General features: G+C 37.4%; 1 protein-coding gene across 2 annotated transcripts in view; it reads right to left on the reverse strand.

The window, feature by feature from the left end:
• Positions 1-21,137, reverse strand: part of ZC3H12C (zinc finger CCCH-type containing 12C) — a gene marked incomplete at its 5' end in the record, with an annotated part of 65,785 nt that extends 44,648 nt beyond the window's left edge. The window contains one exon of one of the 2 annotated variants that reach the window (XM_082660207.1): positions 21,082-21,137. In XM_082660207.1, coding sequence (XP_082516333.1) covers positions 21,082-21,105 — 24 coding nt within the window. Of the gene's footprint in view, positions 1-20,854; positions 20,934-21,081 lie in introns of those variants that run through there. The other variant, XM_082660208.1, reaches the window with a different exon arrangement.
• Between the last annotated feature and the right edge of the window lie 453 nt (positions 21,138-21,590).

Below are 21,590 nucleotides of genomic sequence, written 5' to 3' on the forward strand. Positions count from 1 at the left end.
GAGAAAATGAAATGCTTGAGTTAGTACTTCCAATGGTCCTCATTCTACTGGTTTAGACAATTGTCCCAGTGTGCAAGAAACTGAAAAACTTTGAGAGGCTAACAAAACGAATGGTTGTGTTAGAAAACGCTCAGTCAAATTAGCACAGAAGTTCACAACACAATTTTTCTTTACAGAGTTCTATTCATATCAGAGGATGATATAGTAATTTAGACATTAAATTTAGAATTCTGAGCATTTAGGATAAGATTCCTTCTAAATGCAAATCATCATATACTATAAGTTAAATCTAGACTATGAATCATCCTAAACAGCTGCCAAAACAATTCAACTATAAACTCTAACAGGCCAGAGATTCTTGTGTTTTGTTTTCTGCTGTATCTCCAGCAACTAGCAGAGTGTCTGGCAAACAGCAGGTGCTTAATAAATATGTGCTAAATGATAGCATTCCAATAACTGGGCCAAAATCTCTTTTCCAGATTTATTTGTTCTTTATATCCCTTCACATAACCTACACTCCAGCCAAACACAAGGATTTAAAGCAGTGGTTCTCTTAATTTGGTTGCACACTGGAATCCTCTGGGGAGATTTAAAATATACTGGTGTAAGAGTTTCATCCCTAGAGATGTTTATTTATTTATTTATTTATTTTTTGGTCTGGGTGATTCTAATGTATAGCCAAGTTTAAGATTCTTTCTTCTAAAATAACTTTCTCCATAGTTTCACGGGTTAAAATCTTATCTATTAGTATTGAAGATTCAGCTAAAACCCCAACTCTGCCATGAAACCTTCCCCGGAACACTGTTAAACCTATCTTTGGATTATTTGAGTTTTGCACAGGGCCTGGCATAAGGTTAGGACTTGATAAATGTCTGAGTGGTAAATAACTCTGGGAGCATGGCACATAGCAGAAACACAGTAAATATTTATTGAAAAAATGATGTATAGTTGGCCCCTGTTATCTGTGGATTCTGTACTTGCAAATTTGCCTACTCACTAAAATTTATTTGTAACCCCAATAAATCCTCGCGGTGCTTTACAGTCACCCCACGGCAACGTGCATGTGCAGAGAGGCGGAACATTTGAGTTGCCAGACAGGCATTCCAGCGGAGGCTGAACAAAGCCCTCATGCTGAAACAAGTGTCTTAAAAAGGGCTTGTTAGTGCTATGATTTTTGCATTTTTGTGCTTTCTGTTGGTGAATTTGCTGTTTAAATGGCCCCCAAGTCTAGTGCTGAAGTGTTATCTAAGTGCAAGAAGTCTGTGATGTGCCTTGTGGAGAAATATGCGTGTTAGGTAAGCTTTGTTCAGGCACGAGTTACAGTGCTGTTGGCTGTGAGTTCAGTGTTAATGAATCAACAGTACATATTTAATAAAGTGTCTCTAAACAGTACTGCATGTACAACAAGGTTATGTATTGATTGGTCCATGAAAATGTTCTGACCGGAGGCTTGCAGGAACCTAATCCCGTATTTCCTCTAGAAGCAATGGTTCAGTATTTGCAGTGACTTCATAGAACATAACTACAGTTGCCCCTTGAACAACAGTGGGTTTGAACTGCATGGGTCCAGTTAAATGTGGATTTATTTCAACAGATACATAATGACTATGTGATTCTTGGCTGGTGATCTGGGGATGCAGAACCCTGGATAAGGAGGGCCAACTGTGAAGTTATACTCGGATTTCTGACTGCACAGAGGGTCGGTGCCCCTAATGCCTGTGATGTTCAAGGGTAAACTGTTCAAGAAAAACAAGATTGACTGTAATTTCATCCTCTCTTCAGAACTCTTAGTGATCTTACCTGTAAATTTTAATGCCAGTTTCATTCAGCAAACGGGCACCTCCTAGGTGCCAGGTGCTGGGGATACAGCAAGAACAAAGCAAGTCTCTTCTCTCACCAAACTCACAGAGGGAGAGAATGTAAACAGTAAATACACGTCAGGTGCTGGTAAATGCTATAGAGAAACTTTTAATCAGGGAAGGCTTTTATGATAGTGGTATTTGTGCAGATACCTAAATGAAGTGAAAGGAATGTGTAACAGGAGGAGGGAGGGTTAAGTACAAAGCCCAGAGATGAGAGACGTCCACAGGACAGCAAGGTGGCCAGTATGTCTGGTGGCAGGTGAGCAAGGGGAGGAGTCAGCAAATGAGGTCAGAAAGGTCAAGGTCAAGACCAGCCATGTCATGCAGAGCTTTGAAGGGCAACGCACCTCAAAACTTTACACAGCGTGGGAATCATACAAGAATCTTTTGCATGTATATGCTTCCAGCTACTTAAGAATTAGTTTGACAAGTTTTTTTTTTTTTTTTTTTTTTTTTTTTTTTTTGCGGTACACGGGCCTCTCACTGCTGTGGCCTCTCCCGTTGCGGAGCACAGGCTCCGGATGCGCAGGCTCAGCGGCCATGGCTCACGGGCCTAGCTGCTCCGTGGCATGTGGGATCTTCCCGGACCGGGGCACGAACCCATGTCCCCTGCATCGGCAGGCGGACTCTCAACCACTGCGCCACCAGGGAAGCCCCAGTTTGACAAGTTTTAATAGAAAAGCTGCTGTTGGGAGTTCGATGGAGATTGTGTTGTAGTAATCCTTGCTTAAAAAGCACTACTGATTTACTATATTGTTTAATCAAGAATAATTGATTGAAATTTCCTCTTTCAATACAGTTCCTAGATTTCTTTGTAGGGGGCTTATAAATTTCTTTTTAAACTTGTCTTAAAATATTTTGCTTTTGTTCTTGCTGTGAATGGAGGTTTTTTTCTTCCCTTATATTTTCTAACTAGTTATTGTTGGTGTCTAAAAAATAATTATTTTTATTCTTGTACATAAAACTTTAGTGAACTAGGTATCTCAGTGAACTCAATGTTTCTATTAGTGTTTCACTGAGGCTCTTGGGTTTTCCAGGCATATATAATAATGTAAAATCATCAGATTGACTCTTCCTTACCAATTTTTACATCTCTTGCTTCATACTTCTGTCAATTACATTGTAATGTTAACAATGGTTATTTTGTGTCATTCCTGATATTAATGGGAATGCGTCTAGTGTTTTATTATTAAGCATTATATTGATGGCTGGTTAGGTTGTACATACATATACATATAAAACATACACATCTATCACGTTGGGCAAATTTACCTCCTCATGCCTCATCTGTTAAAAAATAAAATACACACACACATATAAATAGTTGTTTTGAAATTTAATGAGCTAATGCATGTAAAACACTTGACACCTGGAACAGTGCCAGGCACACAGTACGCACTCAGTAAGTGTTAGCTGTATGTAATTATAAGTTTATATACAACTATACATTTACACACAACACAATATGTAGCCTTTAAAAAGTCACTTATAGAAATATGTTTTCCTCCTCATGAAAGATTTAAGAAAAAAATTAAAAATGTGTATTGCATTAAAATGATATATTAAGATGATCATAATTTCTTCTTTGAGTTACTAATATTGTGAACTACATTAACAGATTTACTAATATAGAAACATTATTACATTTTGGAGGATTATACTGTATATGCTGGTATTTCCTTAGGAATTTTTACATCAATAATCATAAGACTGGCTTGTCATTTTCTTTATCTGCTTTGCCACATTTGGGTACTACTATTTTGCTGATGTTAGAAAAGGGGTATGGTATTCCATCCAAACTTTTTCTCAATGACAAACCAATTGCCCCACGTACCAAAGGGAATTAGACTAGACTGGGCCATGTGTTCCTATACAGGCAGCACTATTTCTAATATCTGATTTACTGGTATTCTGAAACGTGTACCTGACCCCTTACTATAAGTTCTAGGGTAGAGTTTACTCCAGCATGGGGTCCAAAGAAAAGAGGATGAGCAAGAGAGAGATCTTATAATTTATGGATATAAGAACCAACACCACAACACACCCTCTCCCAAAAAGTATCCAAATATCCTGGACAAATTACACAACTGCTGTGTTTCAGTTTCTTCAACCATAAAATGGGGATAATAACAACACCAACAGCACAGGGTTGTAATATATATAATAACTTAGAACAGTGTTTGGCACATAGTAAATATTATTATCTTAAAAGTTTATACTAAAAGTGAAATTTCAGTACAAAACAATAGAAAACCTGATTTTCATTATTTTATGTTCTCATTAATATAATTCTAAAGTTCTGCCTTTGTTCCTGATCTCAGAACATGAATTTTGTTAAATTAATAAAATAATTTAGAACAATGTTTCTCAGAGGGAAAGGGGAATGACATTTAGTTTGGAAAAGCCAAACATACCTATCCTTTTTTGTAAGAAAAACTACTCAAGATTTAAGTGTCATGGAATACTTTGGCTAATAAGGATAATTAGAAGACAATAGTATCAATAACTATGAGTACCTTTGTACGGTGACACATCATAACTAGACTTACCCTGGTGATTGTTTTGAAAAGTACAGAAATATCAAATCACAATGTTGTATAACAAGAACTAACATTGTGTTGTAGGTCAATTATACTTCAAGAACAAACAAACAAAAAATAGAAAGAGATCAGACTTGTGGTTACTAGAGGCAGGGGGTGGGGTGAGGGGGAATTGGATGAAGGTGGTCAAAAGGCACAGACTCCCAGTTATAAGAGAAATAAGTACTAGGGATGTAATATGTACAACATGATACAGATAATGAACACTGCGGCACATTATGTGTGAAAGTTGTTAAGAGAGTAAGTGCTAAGAGTTCTCATCACAAGGAAAGATTTTTTTTTCTATTATTTAAATTTTGTATATATATGAGATAATGGATGTTCACTAAACTTACTGTGATAAGCATTACGCGTAGGCTCAGCGGCCATGGCTCACGGGCCCAGCCGCTCCGCGGCATGTGGGATCTTCCCGGACCGGGGCACGAACCCGTGTCCCCTGCATCGGCAGGCGGACTCTCAACCACTGCGCCACCAGGGAAGCCCTGTGATAAGCATTTCTTGATGTATGTAAGTTGAATCTCTATGCTGTGGCCTTAAATATATACAATGCTTTATCTCAATTATATCTTGATAAAAGTGGAGGAAAAAATATTCAAAAAAGAAGATAATGGTAGAAAGCTTAGTAAGGAACATGAGTATAAAAATGGCTGGGAATCAGTAATTTAGAAGAAATACATTGATCTGATGATGGGCAGAAGTGAAGGGATGTGGGAGAAAATGGAAGTAAAATTAGAAGAAATTATAACAAGCACCTGAAAGGAAACAAAGGTTTTTCTTATGGAAAATGAGAAAATACTTCTTTCAGTTTAACAATATAAATTGTGGACTGTGCAAATTTATTTTAAAATAAATGGCTGTAGACAAAGATCAGCCATCGGCTCCCACCTCTCTCATAATCTCATTAACTTTTAATAAAGTAATAAATTAGTATACTTTTCAGAATTAGCTTTCTCTTAAGATCTGTAAGTTACTATCAAAAAATTAAAGCCATAATAATTTTCTCCTTTAAATAATTGTTATTTAACAAATCTTTTATGGAAAAAAATCCTATGACTTAGGAATCTATTTTCTTGATAGTAATATCATTAAATACAGAGTAATTTAGTTCTTATGGCATTTTTACAGATGTTAGCTAGGTGATCAAATTCTATTTTAAAATGTGTACAACTAATACATTTTGAAAGTAATACTCTGATGAAACGCAGGACAACAGCAGCCTGGTCCATGGTCACCCAATCAAGCTAAATCAGAGGTTAAGCCAGTATTCAATGAATTAATGTATTCACTCAAGAAACATTTATTTGAATGCCTACTATGAGAAAGTGACATTAAGTGAAGAAGATGAGAGAGGGTACAAACATGAATACGGTTGCTACCCTAAGGAATATAAATTTACTAAAGAAACCAAATAGATGAATACTTATAAAATATAGCGCATATCAAAATTAATGCTATTAATAGTGATATATCATAGAATACAAGAGACAAAGACATTGGCTCAGATTGGAGAAGGTTCTGAGAGGCAACATATAAGCTGAGAACAGAATGATGATGATGACACATTCCTATATATACTATGGTGTATGTGTCTGTGGTAGGGCAAGATGGGGAGTGGGGTAAGGTAGGGAAAGAAAGGATTTTTGAGAAAACAGGATCAAAGGCCAGAGACGTGAAAGATGATAAAATATACAGAATACTGTGAGATTAATACTGCTGTAGAAGAGGCTAGAAAGTTAGGATGTACTTAGTTCATGGAAAGTCTTGAATGCCATACTAGTGTTTCAACTTTGTTATTGGGAAACTAGTGAAGGTTTCTGAAAAAGGGAATAGTGTAGTTCTACCCACATTTTAGAAAGGTAATTAAATCAATATAAAATTAAATATAAAATTAATATAAATTTAAAATAAATTAAATAAATAATTAAATAATTTATATATAAATTAAATCAATATAAAATTAAATATAAAACTAATATAAAATTAGAATTATTGATTTAAAAAAAAGAAAGGTAATGGGGAACCACTGAAAGTTTCTGAGAATGTGAATGATGTGTTTCTAACTACATTTTAGGATGGTAATTCCAGCTCTATTAGGTTTGAGGGGGCAAGAAACTCAAAGACAAGTTAGGAAGGTATTATAATACATAATGGTCTAAGCAAAAGGTGACTGGTATCTAAAGTTATGCAGAAAAAAAGAAACAAATATGAGATATTTTCTAAGATGAGCCAATGGGTCCAGTAAGGATTTGATACTAAAGACAAAAGAGGAAGGAGTAACAAAAAATAACTGATGGCACCAAATGATACAGATACACTGCAGAATGACTGAGGACATTGGGTAAAGGTGATTAGTGACCACTGAGGGAGCTGTTTTGGAGATATGAAGACAGGTGGGGTGAACAGGCAGCTGCTCCTAAACAAGTTTTTATGCCATAGATCCTTTCTCAGTCTAATGAAGGCTATACACCTCTTTTCGAAGTAATGCTTTTAAATGCACAAAGCAAAAGCAGAGACTGCATTACAAAGAAGCCAATTATATTAAAATAGTCATCAAAATATGTAAAAATGTGATATAGTAAAATATGTCTTTTATTAACACATTTAAATAAGATATAGCAGCAGACCTAATAACTACCATGATTTTGAAGTAGTTAAAAGTAAAAATGATATTTCAGAGTATTTACTTCAACTGTAACATGATAGGGAAACATTTATGATTTCTATGGATGACACAGTCATATATGCTGTTATTAAAATTGGACTTGTTGCTTACATTCATAATTGAGGGAAATGGTAAATTTCAATCAGAGGATATGAATATAAATACATAAATTTTTTCCCATCCAACATCACAGAATGCCCAAATTCTATCCATGGACCCTTTGGGGAACCACAGAACACAGGCTAAAAACTCCCAGTTAAGGAGTAAGTGTGTGCTGAAGAAGAGATGACAGCATATGTATTCTTTTAATAAGTTTGGCAGGAAAGGAATAAGATATAGAAAGATATTTTGGTGGGTAGGGAGGCTAAGGGTTTTTTTTTTCTTTCTTTTAAGAACTTTAAACCAGGAGAATGGATTTAATGGGGCAGGAGAGAAAAAAGGTATGCCCACCTATGTATGAATGAAAGACTGGGAATAAATAAAAGGACAATAACTTAGAGGAAAAAAAAGAAGGAATAGCAGTGAATTGGGAAAACAGAGTTGGTTCAATGAGGCAAATGTTGGCTCTACTCTAGCCTCTAATTCTCGGTCAAAATTAACCAGCCTACCACCCTCAACCCTGCAGTCCTTTCCCAGCCTCCACAAGACCCAGAGGGCCAGGACTGACTGGGGTGAAGAGTGAAAGGCGAGGACAAGCACAGCTGGCAGGGAACTGCCCATGTTCAGGAGCAGGAAGTGCGTTCTTGTTGCTCTTCTGCCTCCTTTTCTAACGCATCTCCAGTCTTCTTTCCCAGCTCTCAAGATACCTAGAGGCTTAATGCTGCCATTTGGCCGTCTAGATACTCCCATCCTAGCTGCTCCGTCCAGTCTCCCTTCCCGCAAAAATCAAAACTCCAAAAGAAAGATCATTGAGGGTACTGTGATGTTTATATGATAAAAGTAATTATTAAATATTTAAGTATGAAAGATTCTTGAGGAAGGGGCGTAAGTACAATGGATGCTCTAAGGATGGCTTGTTAAACCAAGTGACTATTTATTTAGATAAAACGATTGATGAAAGATTTTTAAATATAAGAATCTTAGTGTAATCCTGGTCTCTGGACCTCCTTCCTTGTCGGCACCTTTCCTCCTCTGCACTTGTGTGTGCATATGCACACGTGTGCACGGAGAGAAGGGGGTGCAGGGAGGACAGAACCAACTTACCGCATTTCTGACTCTTGGAAGAGATTCTTAAGCCTTTGGGTTTAGTAAGCAAAAAGCTACATTATTGGAAAGCAAAGATTTAGCAATAAAACAAATTAATCAGTCTTCAGACCCAGTATTTCTATTTTTTTCTTTTTTTTTCTTTGGCCATGCCATGCTGGCATGTGGGATCTTAGTTCCCCAACCAGATTAAGCCATGCCCCCTGCAGTGGAAGCACAAAGTCTTAACCACTGGACCACCAGGGAAGTCCCTAGACCCAGTATTTCTAAAATAAATAACTGATTGTTTTATTTTATCTTCTAATTCTGATTATTTTTTAAGAGATAATACAAAAAGTTGCGGAAGAGGTTAGCACACATTGAGAAGAAAATTATTTCAGGATTTTGATCAAATATAAATCCATGTTGAACTGGATTAGCTTATATTAGGTGTTTATCATAAAATAGTATTCAATCTATTAAAATGCACGTAAGACTTAAGTACTCATTTGCTCTCAAAGTGGGAAATAAACATTTATGATCTACGTGTTATTTTGAGGAATGCTCAGGCCCAAGACTCAGCACCTGGTAGCACTCTTGCCAAATTGGCATTCTGGCTTCTGGCTATCACTCAGGAATTCCAAAGTGTTTTCTCTACCTGCCACATCTTCACTCAGGTGCTCTCCCAGCATGGGATGGTCTAGAAGCTAAGTTGCAGCTGTCAACCTGGCACATGCTTCCCAGCCACCTAGGCTAGCAGTAAAATTTTCTACATCAACCAAACTCACAGAATTAATTTTGTGAATTTTTTTCTTATAAGCCAACTCCTGATTTTTTTTTTCAAAATCACACTTACACTACCTATACTCTAAACCTAGTCTCTCTCCTAGTACAGAAAATTTTTCTAATTTGTGGATCAGTATTTGACTTCAAACATTAGCTGCCTCTGATTCCCTACTGAGGTTCTTATTTAAAAGGGAGGGATTAAAGACCTTAGGACCTAGCAGAGCCTCTATTTAATATAATCAAAAGACCTGAAAGAACACTGAAAAATAGAGAACTTAATGGGAAATAAAGGAGCAGCAATTTAAAGCATTTTGTTTTTCTTACTTATAGGGATCACTAGAATTGTCCACCATCCATTTTAAAGAATGTGGAGTATTTTCTAAAATTCTGTCATTTCTCTTGGCCAATGTATTCATCCCATCCATAAACAGGTCAGGAAAGAAGAACTAATTTTTATTTCCAAAGCTTTACAATTTGGGGGGTGAGAGTATTTGAAAGATGCACCCTGAAATACTATAAACTGGTAAAGAGCATAGTGGGGCCCATGGAAAAACAGAGCTGCTCGCTCAACTTCCAACTCCAGGAAATCCTAGAACACACACAGAAGGGAGCACACAAGGGCCAAGGAGATGTAGAGATCTGCAGGCAGAGATGCCCCATTTAAGGAACTCAAATACTTTTCAAACAAACTTAGAGATCAGCTTATTTTGAAAGTTACACCATCCTATCCTTACACAAAGATGACAAAAAGCCCTGACAATCTAAAGCTTTAGATTTACTTCTTTTATCCACAGGCCTTAAATGATGATGATGGCATTAAACTCCAGGGTATATGTGTATTTAATCAACAACAGCAACAACAATTAAAATGGCCCTTATCTGAAGTACTCACAGAGTAATTGCTAGGGACTTCTTTTTTTTATTTTATTTTAATTTTTTATTTTTTGCCTCTCACTGTTGTGGCCTCTGCCGTTGCGGAGCACAGGCTCCGAACGCGCAGGCTCAGCAGCCATGGCTCACGGGCCCAGCCGCTCTGCGGCACGTGGGATCTTCCCAGACCAGGGCATGAACCCGTGTCCCCTGCATCGGCAGGAGCACTCTCAACCACTGCACCACCAGGGAAACCCTACTAGGGATTTCTTGACTTCAAAGATAAGATACAGAGGACATTTGCACTAGACAGACCAACTTTTTCAAGGCATTAGGAAAAACTCAAACATAGAGAATGGACTGACTATGAGACACAAAAATGAGAAGTCAGCATCTGATAACAAAAATTTTTTTAAACCCTAAAACTCCCAATATCTGTACATTAAAACTCTCTTCCAGATAACCCTGCAGTTAAAGAAAAATAAAAAATAAAATTACGGACATTAAAAATGGATGACAATAGAATTATAACCTATGGGATGTGGCCAAATTAATACTCAATGAAAAAATTAATGGTGTAAATGTATTTAATAGAAAAAAGAAATAAATGAATTAAACATTTAAATTAGAAAGGTTAAAATAAGCAAACAAGCCAAAATAAAGGTAGGCAAAGTAATAAAATTAAAAGCATAAATAAGTAAATTAGGAAGCAAAAAAATGTAGAAATGGTTAATATAATGGAGAGCTGGTTCTAAATATGAATGAATGAATAAATGAATAAGTGAATAACTTCCTAAAAATGTGACCAAGAGGTTAAGGAACTCTACAAATTAACAATACAAATATAATGTTCAATGAAATGGAAGGGTTTCTTTGCATAAATCTTTATGCCAATAAATAAGAATCCATAATTGAAGCCGATTTAAGAAAAGGTTGTAAGTGAATAACCATGGAAGAAATAAAAACTTTGTTAAAGATTTATACCCTCTATTCCATTCCTGACAAAGAATGCTATACCCATTTTTTCTGTAGGTGTGTTCTGGCAAAATCCTTTGTTACTGAGATTATTCTAGGGCACCTAAGAACATGGAAAGCATCCCAACTGGTTTATGAGGCTGGCCTAATTATGACCAAACCTAACAAAGATGGCACCAAAACTAATCAAATATATGTATAATCTTACTTATACTTTATACAGAGTTCTAAATATAAGAAAGGTAAGTTATATAGTATATTCAAATTATAACAATACACATTTAACCAGTAGATTTCATTCTATGATAATAGATTTTTCTAATATTGAACACTGTTAATTCAGTTCATTTAATCATAAGTACTGATGGGTACTTATGGGTACTTGGATGGGTGTGGAAGATGAAAGAGACATGAAGAATCAAGAACTTCTAGATCTATGGTGTGAGCAGCTGAGAAGATGGTAGTAACATTTATTAAAGTGGGGAAGACTTGGAAAGGGACAGATTTGGAAGGACAAAAATTCTGTTTTAGATAATTTTGTTTCAGATACTAATAGCTATCCAAGTAGAGCTGTCCCAAGACAGCTGGGTAAAAGAGAGAAGTCAGTATTGGAGATAAAAATTTGGTAGTCATTAGCATGCAGATGGTATTTAAAAATATAGTTTGCATGGATGGAAAACTGTACAAAAAAGAAGAGAGTCCAGGATTCAAATTTTAGTAACCCAACAATAGAAAGACACTACCTAGATCTGTGAATACCATATCTTCATACAGTATATGTTGCTATACTTAATCATTTTTTAAAACATGCTAAATCAGGACTTTGGTACAAAAATTATTTAACAAAAACCTTACGATATCACAGGGTGGGTTTCCTGCTAGCCCCTGAAAACTTCAGTTTCAGTAGCACTGTCATATTTGTGATTTGTAAATTATTTGAATCTTTTTTGGGGGGTAGTCATTTTTAAACAGTTTTCTGAAAGATGCCTCAGAAGCTGAGTAAGGAGGGCTCTGGGACTATGACCCTAAGACTTTATTTGAATAAGGGTTTTATTCCAAGGGGCAAATTTGTTTCATTTACTTTAACTAGTATTTTATAAATATAATGTAATAGCAGACAATGCTGAAAAGTAAAGTGGGTCTCAAAGTCTGTATCATTGAGACAAGGATGGAATCATTAAGTGGGTTGAAAGCAGCAAAATTTCAGCCTTACTGACATTTAGCCTTATTTAAACTGACTGACTGTATGTTCAATTTAAAAAGAAGAGAACATGAGTCAAATGCTGAAAATGTAGTTTTGAAGATGTGCCTAAAAGATACTTAGGAATTTAACAATTTAAAGGAATTCTCCCATAATATATAAATCTATTTTCAAGTTTCTCACATTTAGCTTTTATAGATATTTGCAGGAATATGTGTATATAAGCAGGGGACACCTATGTCAGGAAACAATAGCCATTGGCATTTAAAAAATGAAATAACAGGGAGAAAGACCCAGTAAAATAAGAAATAAGCTCAAATGCCTACTATCACTGTTCTATGGTTTCAACCAATGCAATAAGACAAGAAAAAAAAGTTGAAATATTTTTTAAAATTTATATTATTTGGGGGTCACTTACAATATATCCTGAAAATCAAGACAGTCAACTGAAAAAGTATTGGAACTAAGTACTACAATATAACTAACGGTACATAAAAGATGGTTATTTAAAATTGACTAACTTTCCTTTATACCACCCACTACAAGGTATAAAATATAGGCATACCAAGTATAGAATATAATGAGGTGAAATCTCATTCATAATTAATAATGACAGCTAACATCTCTCAAGGGCTTATACTTCAATGTACATTATTGGTTAATAGCCACAACCATGATATTATATGATATTACCATGATAATAGGTACTATCATCACAATTTCACAAAGAAACTGCGGCTTAGGAAAATATAGGAAATTTGCCCACGATCACACAAGCGTCAGAACAGGAACTCAAACTCAATCTCTCTGACTCTACTGAAGGAGCTTCTTAGCACTATTATGTCATTCTTGTTTATCAAATTAACAAAGACAGGCTGTGAAGGGAAACTGTGATGGGTGCAGAGAGCGACACACATGCATTTCTAAGAATATAAATTGGTGCAACTTTTCTAGAGGGCAATTTGCATGATCACATCTAGGAATTTGTTTAAAATATATTCATCAATGTGTACAAAGATCTATATACATGGACATTTATCATGTTCACTATAACAATAAAAATATTGGTCATACTCTAAATACTCAACAATATGAGCTTGATTAAATTGCAGTATTTGAATGTGTTGAATGCATTCAGCCAATAAAAATAATCTCTTTTTTTTTTTGTGGTACGCGGGCCTCTCACTGCTGCGGCCTCTACCGCTGCGGAGCACAGGTTCCGGACGTGCAGGCCCAGCGGCCATGGCTCACGGGCCCAGCAGCTCCGCGGCATGTGGGATCTTCCCGGACCAGGGCACGAACCCGTGTCCCCTGTATCGGCAGGTGGACTCTCAACCACTGCGCCACCAGGGAAGCCCAATAAAAATAATCTTTTAAAAGGATATTTAATGATACAGGAAAACATCGTATATTGAATGAACAGCAAGAAACAAAACTACATATGCATACAAATTTTTTAAAGGATGTGTTTATATTGACTAGGAGATTAAAAAAAAATGAAAACATTACCAAAACTTTAAGTTCTCTCTACGGGAGAATTATATATGATTTTTCACTATCACTTTTACTTTTTCTCTATTTTAAAAATGTGATAAAATAAATGTTAAAATATTTAACTCAAAATTTAATTTTAAAAGATAAAACGAAGTAGTCAAAATAATAGAAATGCACTTTGGAAAACATCTCTCCTATTTAAAATTATTTTTTCCTATGCATGATATTGCTAATTTTAACATAACGTTATGAACACAATTTTTATGTTACTTAAGGCATTTTTCTATCTTAGCAAAAATAGAAATAATGCCTACTTTATCAAAATAGATAATTTATTGCACACTTCCAGCATTTTAGATCTGTACTAATCATTTACAATTACAGCAAAATTCCAAGAAGTATCTAATACATAAAATCGCCAACTCAGTGGGGCAATTCAAAGAAACGATGACTTAAAAAACGTCTAAGTCAACAATGAGGAGGCAGCCTCAATTATATGGGAGAACTGCTCCCTATAAGTATACAAAATAATAAAAATAAATTATAAAGTAAAAGCCAAGATGTGAAACAGACTAAGTCACAGAATAAAGGATAAAATTAAGCCCATGTAATTTTGAATAGGAAATGAGTAGATGACTAAGAACAAAGAACAGAAACTAATTTTAGCTTCACCCTAAATGACATGAAGTAATAAATTTAAAAGCCCTTTGAAAAATCTAAAATATAAACTTACATATTAAAAGCAATAAAAGTAAACTTGATTTTTTAGGTATTTTTCATCTGGTAAGCCCAATTACCCAGAACACAATTAAGAGCCAGTGAATAAGTAGACAGAAAAATAAAACAAACAAACAAAATCTCTGTCTAATCAATTCAGTGAATACTGCTAAGTCACTTTATAATAACATTCACTGCCTTCTATGTGCCAGGCACTTTTTATACTCATTAGCTTAAATCACTAAAAACAACTTGCAAAGTACAAGAAATCAAAGAGAAACTGAGTTTTGTCTAAGGTCACAGCCAGTAAAGGACAGAGCTGGGATTCAAACCCAGGTCTATTTGATTGTTAGAGGCCCCAACTACTCTCTGAAAGTGCAATTTCTCAGTTCTCCAACCTAGACAATCTGCGAGTCCTAAAGGCCTTTAATTGCTGCCTAAATACTTTTATGTTAGCCATAATACTAGCTGTTGTCATTCAGTTTCACAGTCCATAGCAGTTATCTTCTTCAAATTAGAGGGAAGAAGTGACAACATCAGCAAGGAACAGCTAACAGCAAGGAAAGAAGACCAAAAATCATTAATATACATCAACAGAAATCATTGAGTTCTGCTGTCCTCACCATCTTTTTTTTTTTTTTTAAAAAAAAGCAAAACAAGCATTGTTATTTAGATAGGATAAATAAGAAATCTTGATAACCCCTGTTCTATCACCTGGAAGATAGGCAAAACAACAGTATAAACTTTATACAATTGTTGTAAAACTAAATTAGATAATGTAAGTAAAGTGCTTAATACTGTACCTGGCATAAAGTTAGTGCCCCATAAATGTTAGCTATTATTATGCTTCATAATAAGTGAAGTTATAGGCTACATGTTACTTGAAGGTAGAAAAATATAATCCATGTATTTAAATTTTTCCATTTAAAATAGTTAAAATGTTTTGTTCTTGAAAGACTTTAAGACTAACTTCTAGAAATTTGCCTTTATAATATCCTTCCCCAGCTAAGTGGGGTAGATAAGGGTAAATGCATGTGACCACTCAAGAAATCACATCATACATACTAAGTTAATTTTAAAATGTTTGGGTACACAAATTGTGTTATTTGCTCTACTGATTACTGCGATCATCTCATAGCCATCTACTGACTTTTGTTCACCCTACCACATCAGCAGGTCCATTTAAAGAACATACTCTATGGCCTTTAACAATAAAAACACATCCATGAAGTATCTACTAGGTATTAAACACTGTAGAAGACTTGGGATAAAACAGTGTAAACCAAAGTCCTTGCCTAAAGACTACAAACGAGATAAAGAAGATCCTAGGCACTGTATTTTGTATTATCAGTTAATCCTTATGACAAATCTATGCCCTAGCTAGTACTTTTTTTTCTGTTATATAGATGAAGAGCAGAGACACAGAAAGCAAAAAAGAAATAAAGAAGAAACAGTTAACTATCACCAAATATACAAGTGTTATAGAGGGATTTAAAGTATTTTGAAAACACAGGGGAGTAAACAAATAATTTTGCCTAAAGATGGGTAATTAGAAAATGCTTGTATTTTAAATTTAAAACTCAAGTAAAAACTCTGTAAAGTATAACTACAGAAAGAAAAAATAGGAGAGTGTTTATCAAAATATTTACAGAAGTTATTTATCGGTAAGAAGATTCCAGGTGGTTTTACTTTTCTCTTTGCTTCTTCTTAATCAACCTGCCTACTTTAATATCTTAAAATATAAGTAGAAAAAAGTCAGCATTAAAATTAGATATTAATGTTCATTTAACAAACTGTCAAAAAATTTTACAGTTAATAGTTAATTCAAACATGGAATGAAATCAGCTCTGTCACGCTTTTCTGACAAGTGTACATACCAATACAGCTTTTCTGGAAAACTTTTTGGCCATCAAAGACCTTAAAGCTTATTCTCTTTGATCATTACTTCTAGGAATCCATCCTAAGAACACAGATGTAGAAAAAAGAAAAATTACTGGGATGTTCAACTAAAGCATTATGATTTTGAAATACTGGGGGAAAACAAATGTCTAACTGAAATAGGAGAATGATTAAGTAAAATGATATGTTCTTAGGAAGAAAATGTTTGAAATATTTTTAATGTCATGAGAAAATCCTTAGTGAATGTTAAATGGGGATGGAAAGGTGGGGCACCAAGCTCTATAAACTCCCAAGAGAGATGATTCTATTATATAGTTTAAATCTCACCATAATATATTAACATGTATTAGGTTAAAGAGACCTTAATATTTCATACTTAGCCTAAGTTGGGACACCTGCTCTGCCATTAACTGTGAAACCTCTAGCAAGTTATTTAACCACACTGTAGTTTGGTTTCCTCATCAGAAAAAAAAAAAGTATTGAAATACTTCTTTACAGGAGTACAGTAAGTATTAGATGCATTAATATATGTAGAGCACTTAGAACAGTGCTTGGCACAGTAAGTGTCACCTCTATTATCAATCTTAACCTACAATGGAGTAAACCCAGTGAGATCTAAGCTGAGGCCTGAATAATGAGGTGTGAGCCAGGCAAAAGATGAGGCGGTACAGGGGAATAATGTCCAGGCAAGCAGGAAGAACTTGGGATTTTTATTTGCTATCTACCTTTAGAGATCTGATAATTTATCTTAAAGGCAGAATGCTTTGAGTGTTCAGACATCTGCTTATGGGCTTTACTTTATGCCAGTTCACTAGGCATAAGAATCATCATGCATCTCTTAATTTTGAAACAATGTGTATCAACATACAAACATACACACAATGACACACTTTTTACAGAACTAAAAATAGTATCACAGGAAGGCAGAACTGCCCAGTGGTTAAGGGCATGAGTTTTAAAGTCAGACTCAGGGGTTCAAACTCCCTCTGCAATTTACTAGATGTGTGACTTTGGACAAGTTATTTAAACTTTCTGTGTCTCAGTTTCCTCATCTATAGAATGAAGATAATAAAAGCAAGCATAAGCATGACATTAGCACATCAGTGCACAATACACAATAACTATTATTATGTCAGCTATAAAAACCAAAGATGGAATTGATATCTCCACATCACAGATCTGAAAGTTATCTTTATGCCACTGGATCCAAAATACAGTGTGCCACAGCAAAGGAAACCATGAAGCAAATGAAAAGACAACCTACAGAATGGGAGAAAATATTTGCAAATTATGTAACCGACAAGGGATTAATCTCCAAAATATATAAACAGCTCATACAGCTCAATATCAAAAAAACAACCCAATCAAAAAATGGGCAGAAGATCCAAAGAAGACAAACAAATGGCCAAAAGACACATGAAAAGATGCTGAACATCACTAATTATTAGAGAAATGCAAATCAAAGCTACAATGAGGTATCACCTCACACCCGTCAGAATGGCCATCATCAAAAAGTCTACAAATAATAAATGCTGGAGAGGGTGTGGAGAAAAAGGAACCCTCCTACACTGATGGTGGGAATGTAAATTGGTAGAGCCACTATGGAGAACAGTATGGAGGTTCCTTAAAAACCTAAAAAAAGAGCTACCGTATGATCCTACAATCCCACTCCTGGGCATATATCTGGAGAAAACCATAATTCAAAGCAATACATGCACCCCCAATGGTTCTTACAGCACTATTTACAATAGCCAAGACATGGAAGCTATCTAAATGTCCATCAACAGATGAATGGATAAAAAAGATCTGGTATGTTTATACAATGGAATATTACTCAGCCATAAAACAAGAATGAAATAATGCCATTTGCAGCAACATGGATGGACCTAGAGATGATCATACAGGAGGCATATCAGCACTTAAAACACAAATTTTTTTAAGAACATTTGGTATTTTTGAACCCCAGAATCACGATATTTTAGGCTTAAATTTGAATTCCTGATTTAATATGCTTCTGTTATTCACTGACCTTCTTACTTAATATTTTTCTTTCCAATAAAACTATACCCTTGAAACCATCTTTGCCACCTTAATCATCCACTACTCCTATCATCTGGGGAATGCTCCAGACACACTGGATCACCTACTCCCTGCTTTCCTTGACTCAGGGTATCCATTTGGAAATGACTCCCATCTTTAAGGCCTGGCATGCCACCTTTCTCAGTGCCTGAATTTCCTACTTCTTTGCTTATGGCACGTAGAATATTCCATCTAGCTTTATGTGCTCTCTGTTAATAATCTCTCTTCTTTTAGAGGTCAGGGTCCTTATACAGCACCTAGATTGATACTAAATAATTATTTGCTGAGGTAATAGAAGTTTACCAGTCTCACATAAGCAATAACTGTCAATTAGTTTACAATCCTACATTCTAATTCTAATACTAAAATGATAAAAAAAAAACCCTCCTACTTAAAATCTTACGTTTACTTCTTTAAAACTGCTATCAAATAAGAATGAAAGTAGAATTCTTTTGAATATATGTAGAAAAGCAATTGAAAGCACTAAAAGGGTATAAAATGATATAAAAATGGTATTAAAAACTATAAAATGATAGCAACACTTTTACATCTGTTACAGTAATTAAAATTAATGTAGAGAACACTGTGATGTGCTAGAATGAAGACAAGGTAACCCAGTTGTAGAATGAGAAAAATACTTAAAAAACACTATATCTATTGAACACTTGGGGTTCAATTTGGCAGATGTAATCCATGAAAACATAGCTCCAGAGAAACCAGTAATATAAAATAGGATAATTTTATTAGTATAGTAATTAAAACAAAAATGTAGTAAAAGGAAATGACTAATAAAAACTTCCATCAGCATACAAACGTTTCTGTTTCCTATAATATTTTCCATTATAATAAACTAGTTCATTAGACTTCCATTATTAAAAGCAGGTTAAAAAAATAGTGGCCTCTTTTTTGCTGTTGTTTTGTTTAAAAGTTCATTTTACTTTACATATAGAGTTTAAGTACTTGTGTGATGACCAGATGCTAGAGGTAGAAATGTAACCTACTTTGAAAGCAAAATCCATTGTTAAACTAAGTAAAAATACTCAAACATTTCAAATCATAGATACACAGTTACCAAACGATTCTGATGTTTAGGGTATCTTCAAGTAGACAGATTAAGGTAACTTAAAATCCAAATGCCAAATTGGAAGAAAGCAGGTGAATAGAGAGGCAAGTCTGAAATAAGCATCTTCCTGGGGTTATCAACAGTAAGACAATTTTACAAATACTTGGTGAAGCTATCCTTATATTCGAACAACAGATAACACCAAAATTGAGAAATTGCGACTAAAATTAATTGCATATGTGATTAAATAAATGGAAGTCATACCCTCATACCCTAAATATATTAAGACTTTAAAAAATATATAACACATTACATTCCCACTTCTTGTGGTTCTCCAAGGTCCAAAAACTTGTATTAGGCATATCCACTGTTTTCTGTTTATAATATACATTAGAAAAACTACATGAGGAAATAAGTGAAGAACTGATGAATTTTCCCAAATTTCTAAATATACTGAGCCCCAAGTATCTCTGCAACTATTCTAAGATGGTTAAAAAAAAAAAAAAAAAAAATCTGAATCAATAAGCGCCTCATGGGCCTGGGGATATTCCAACACATTCTTGCAACCAACAGGAAAACTTTCCCTAAATCTGGATTAGTATTTCTTCTCTTTATCACAAAACACAGAGCACAGACCAGGATTGTTAACGGTTACCCAAACAGCAAGAAATCCAGTTAGGGTGATCAGTACTTGGAAGCTTAGGCTGGTTTTAAGGTCTTGAAGGGGTGAAGGACGAGACAGTTAAGGGAGGAAATGCGGGATTCATTTCTCCAAGTTACATTTGTAACACCTCTTTGTAGGGAGTTAAACATGGGGACCGGTCCGGCTAAATGAACGCAGGGTGAAAATGGGAATTTGTCTGGACACTGAGGGGTGAGGGTTGCAGGAGGGACGCGGGAGCAGAGGGGGGTTTTCGCCACGGCCCGCCTGGGGGTTTGGCTGGAGGGATGGATAATAAAAGCTAATGGCTGGGGCTGTATCCGAGCTGTCGGATGCTGCCTCACCCCCCCGCCGCCCCCCCCGCCTCCCAGCGCGCGAGGTCTGAGCCTCAGGAGAGGGACTGTGGGTCCGTTTCCATCCGGGGCGCCCGGGTCCGCCTCCATGTTCGGCGGCCGTGCCCTGGGGCGGCCGGGAGTGGACCGAAGCCCTAGGCCGCGGGGCCGGAGAGACCGGCCTCCCCTCGCCCGAGATCCCCGGTGGGGCCGGCTTTGCCGCCCGGGAGGATGCGCTGGGCTTTCGCTCGACCCCGCCCGAGCCCCGGGAGCAGCCGGGGCTCAGGGACTCGACTTCCAGCGGCCCGACCTGCCTGGGCCTGGAGATCCGCCGGCGCGGCCGCCCCAGCCACGGCCCCTCCGCCCGGCGCTCGGGCGCGGCCTCCCGGCCCGCGGCCCTCCCCTCGCCCAGCTCCCTCAGGGCCATTGTCGCCGCTGTCCGCCCCTCCACCCCCTTCCCGAGGGACAAACCTGGGGGCCGCTACCCGGCATGGCCGGCCCCGTGAGGAAGCGGCGAGCCGGCGGCGGGGCCCGCAGCGACAGCAGCCACTTCGGCCCTCCCCGCTCGGCGCCGCGCCCGCCCGCCCGGCCCGCGCGCCCTCCGCGCCGGCCGCAGCCCCGGCTCCCCCTCCCCCAGCTGGCACCACTCGCCCCCCCGACCCCCACGCGCGCGCACCCGGATCTGTTGCTCAACCTACTTTCAGTCTCTTCTCATCAGCCATCACCACATGCCCTGGAAGCGGGGCCGCCCCGGGACCCTCCGGCGGGCGGCCGCCTCTCCTTCAGCCTCTGGCCGCCGCTAGAGCGCGGGGCGAGTGGGAGGCTCCCCCATGCCGCCTGCGCGCACACCGGCCACACGCCGGGGACCCGGCTCGGCCCGCCGCCCGCGCCGCTGCTCCGCGGGGAGAGCGAGCCTGGATCTCCCGCTGTCGCCTCGCCCCTAGCCCCTCGCCCGCCCGCAGCGGCAGCCGCAGCCGCTGCGCCGGTTCCTCCTCCCCTTTCCTCTTTTCCTTCTCCTCCTTCGCCTCGTCTGGAGCTGAGGTTGGCAAACCAGCACCTGCTGCTGGAGATCACCGAGAACTGAAACAGGAAACCCCGAACCCAGGGGAAAACCCGGGAGGCGTGGGGAGGGGTGAGGGGAGCTGCTGGAACCTGTCGGGCTTGGCCGGGCCACTGCGGCCGCGGGAGGTTCCCGCTCCGCCTCTCC

This window comes from Grampus griseus (genome assembly GCF_964374135.1).
Source record: "Grampus griseus genome assembly, chromosome: 8".
NCBI lineage: Eukaryota > Metazoa > Chordata > Mammalia > Artiodactyla > Delphinidae > Grampus > Grampus griseus.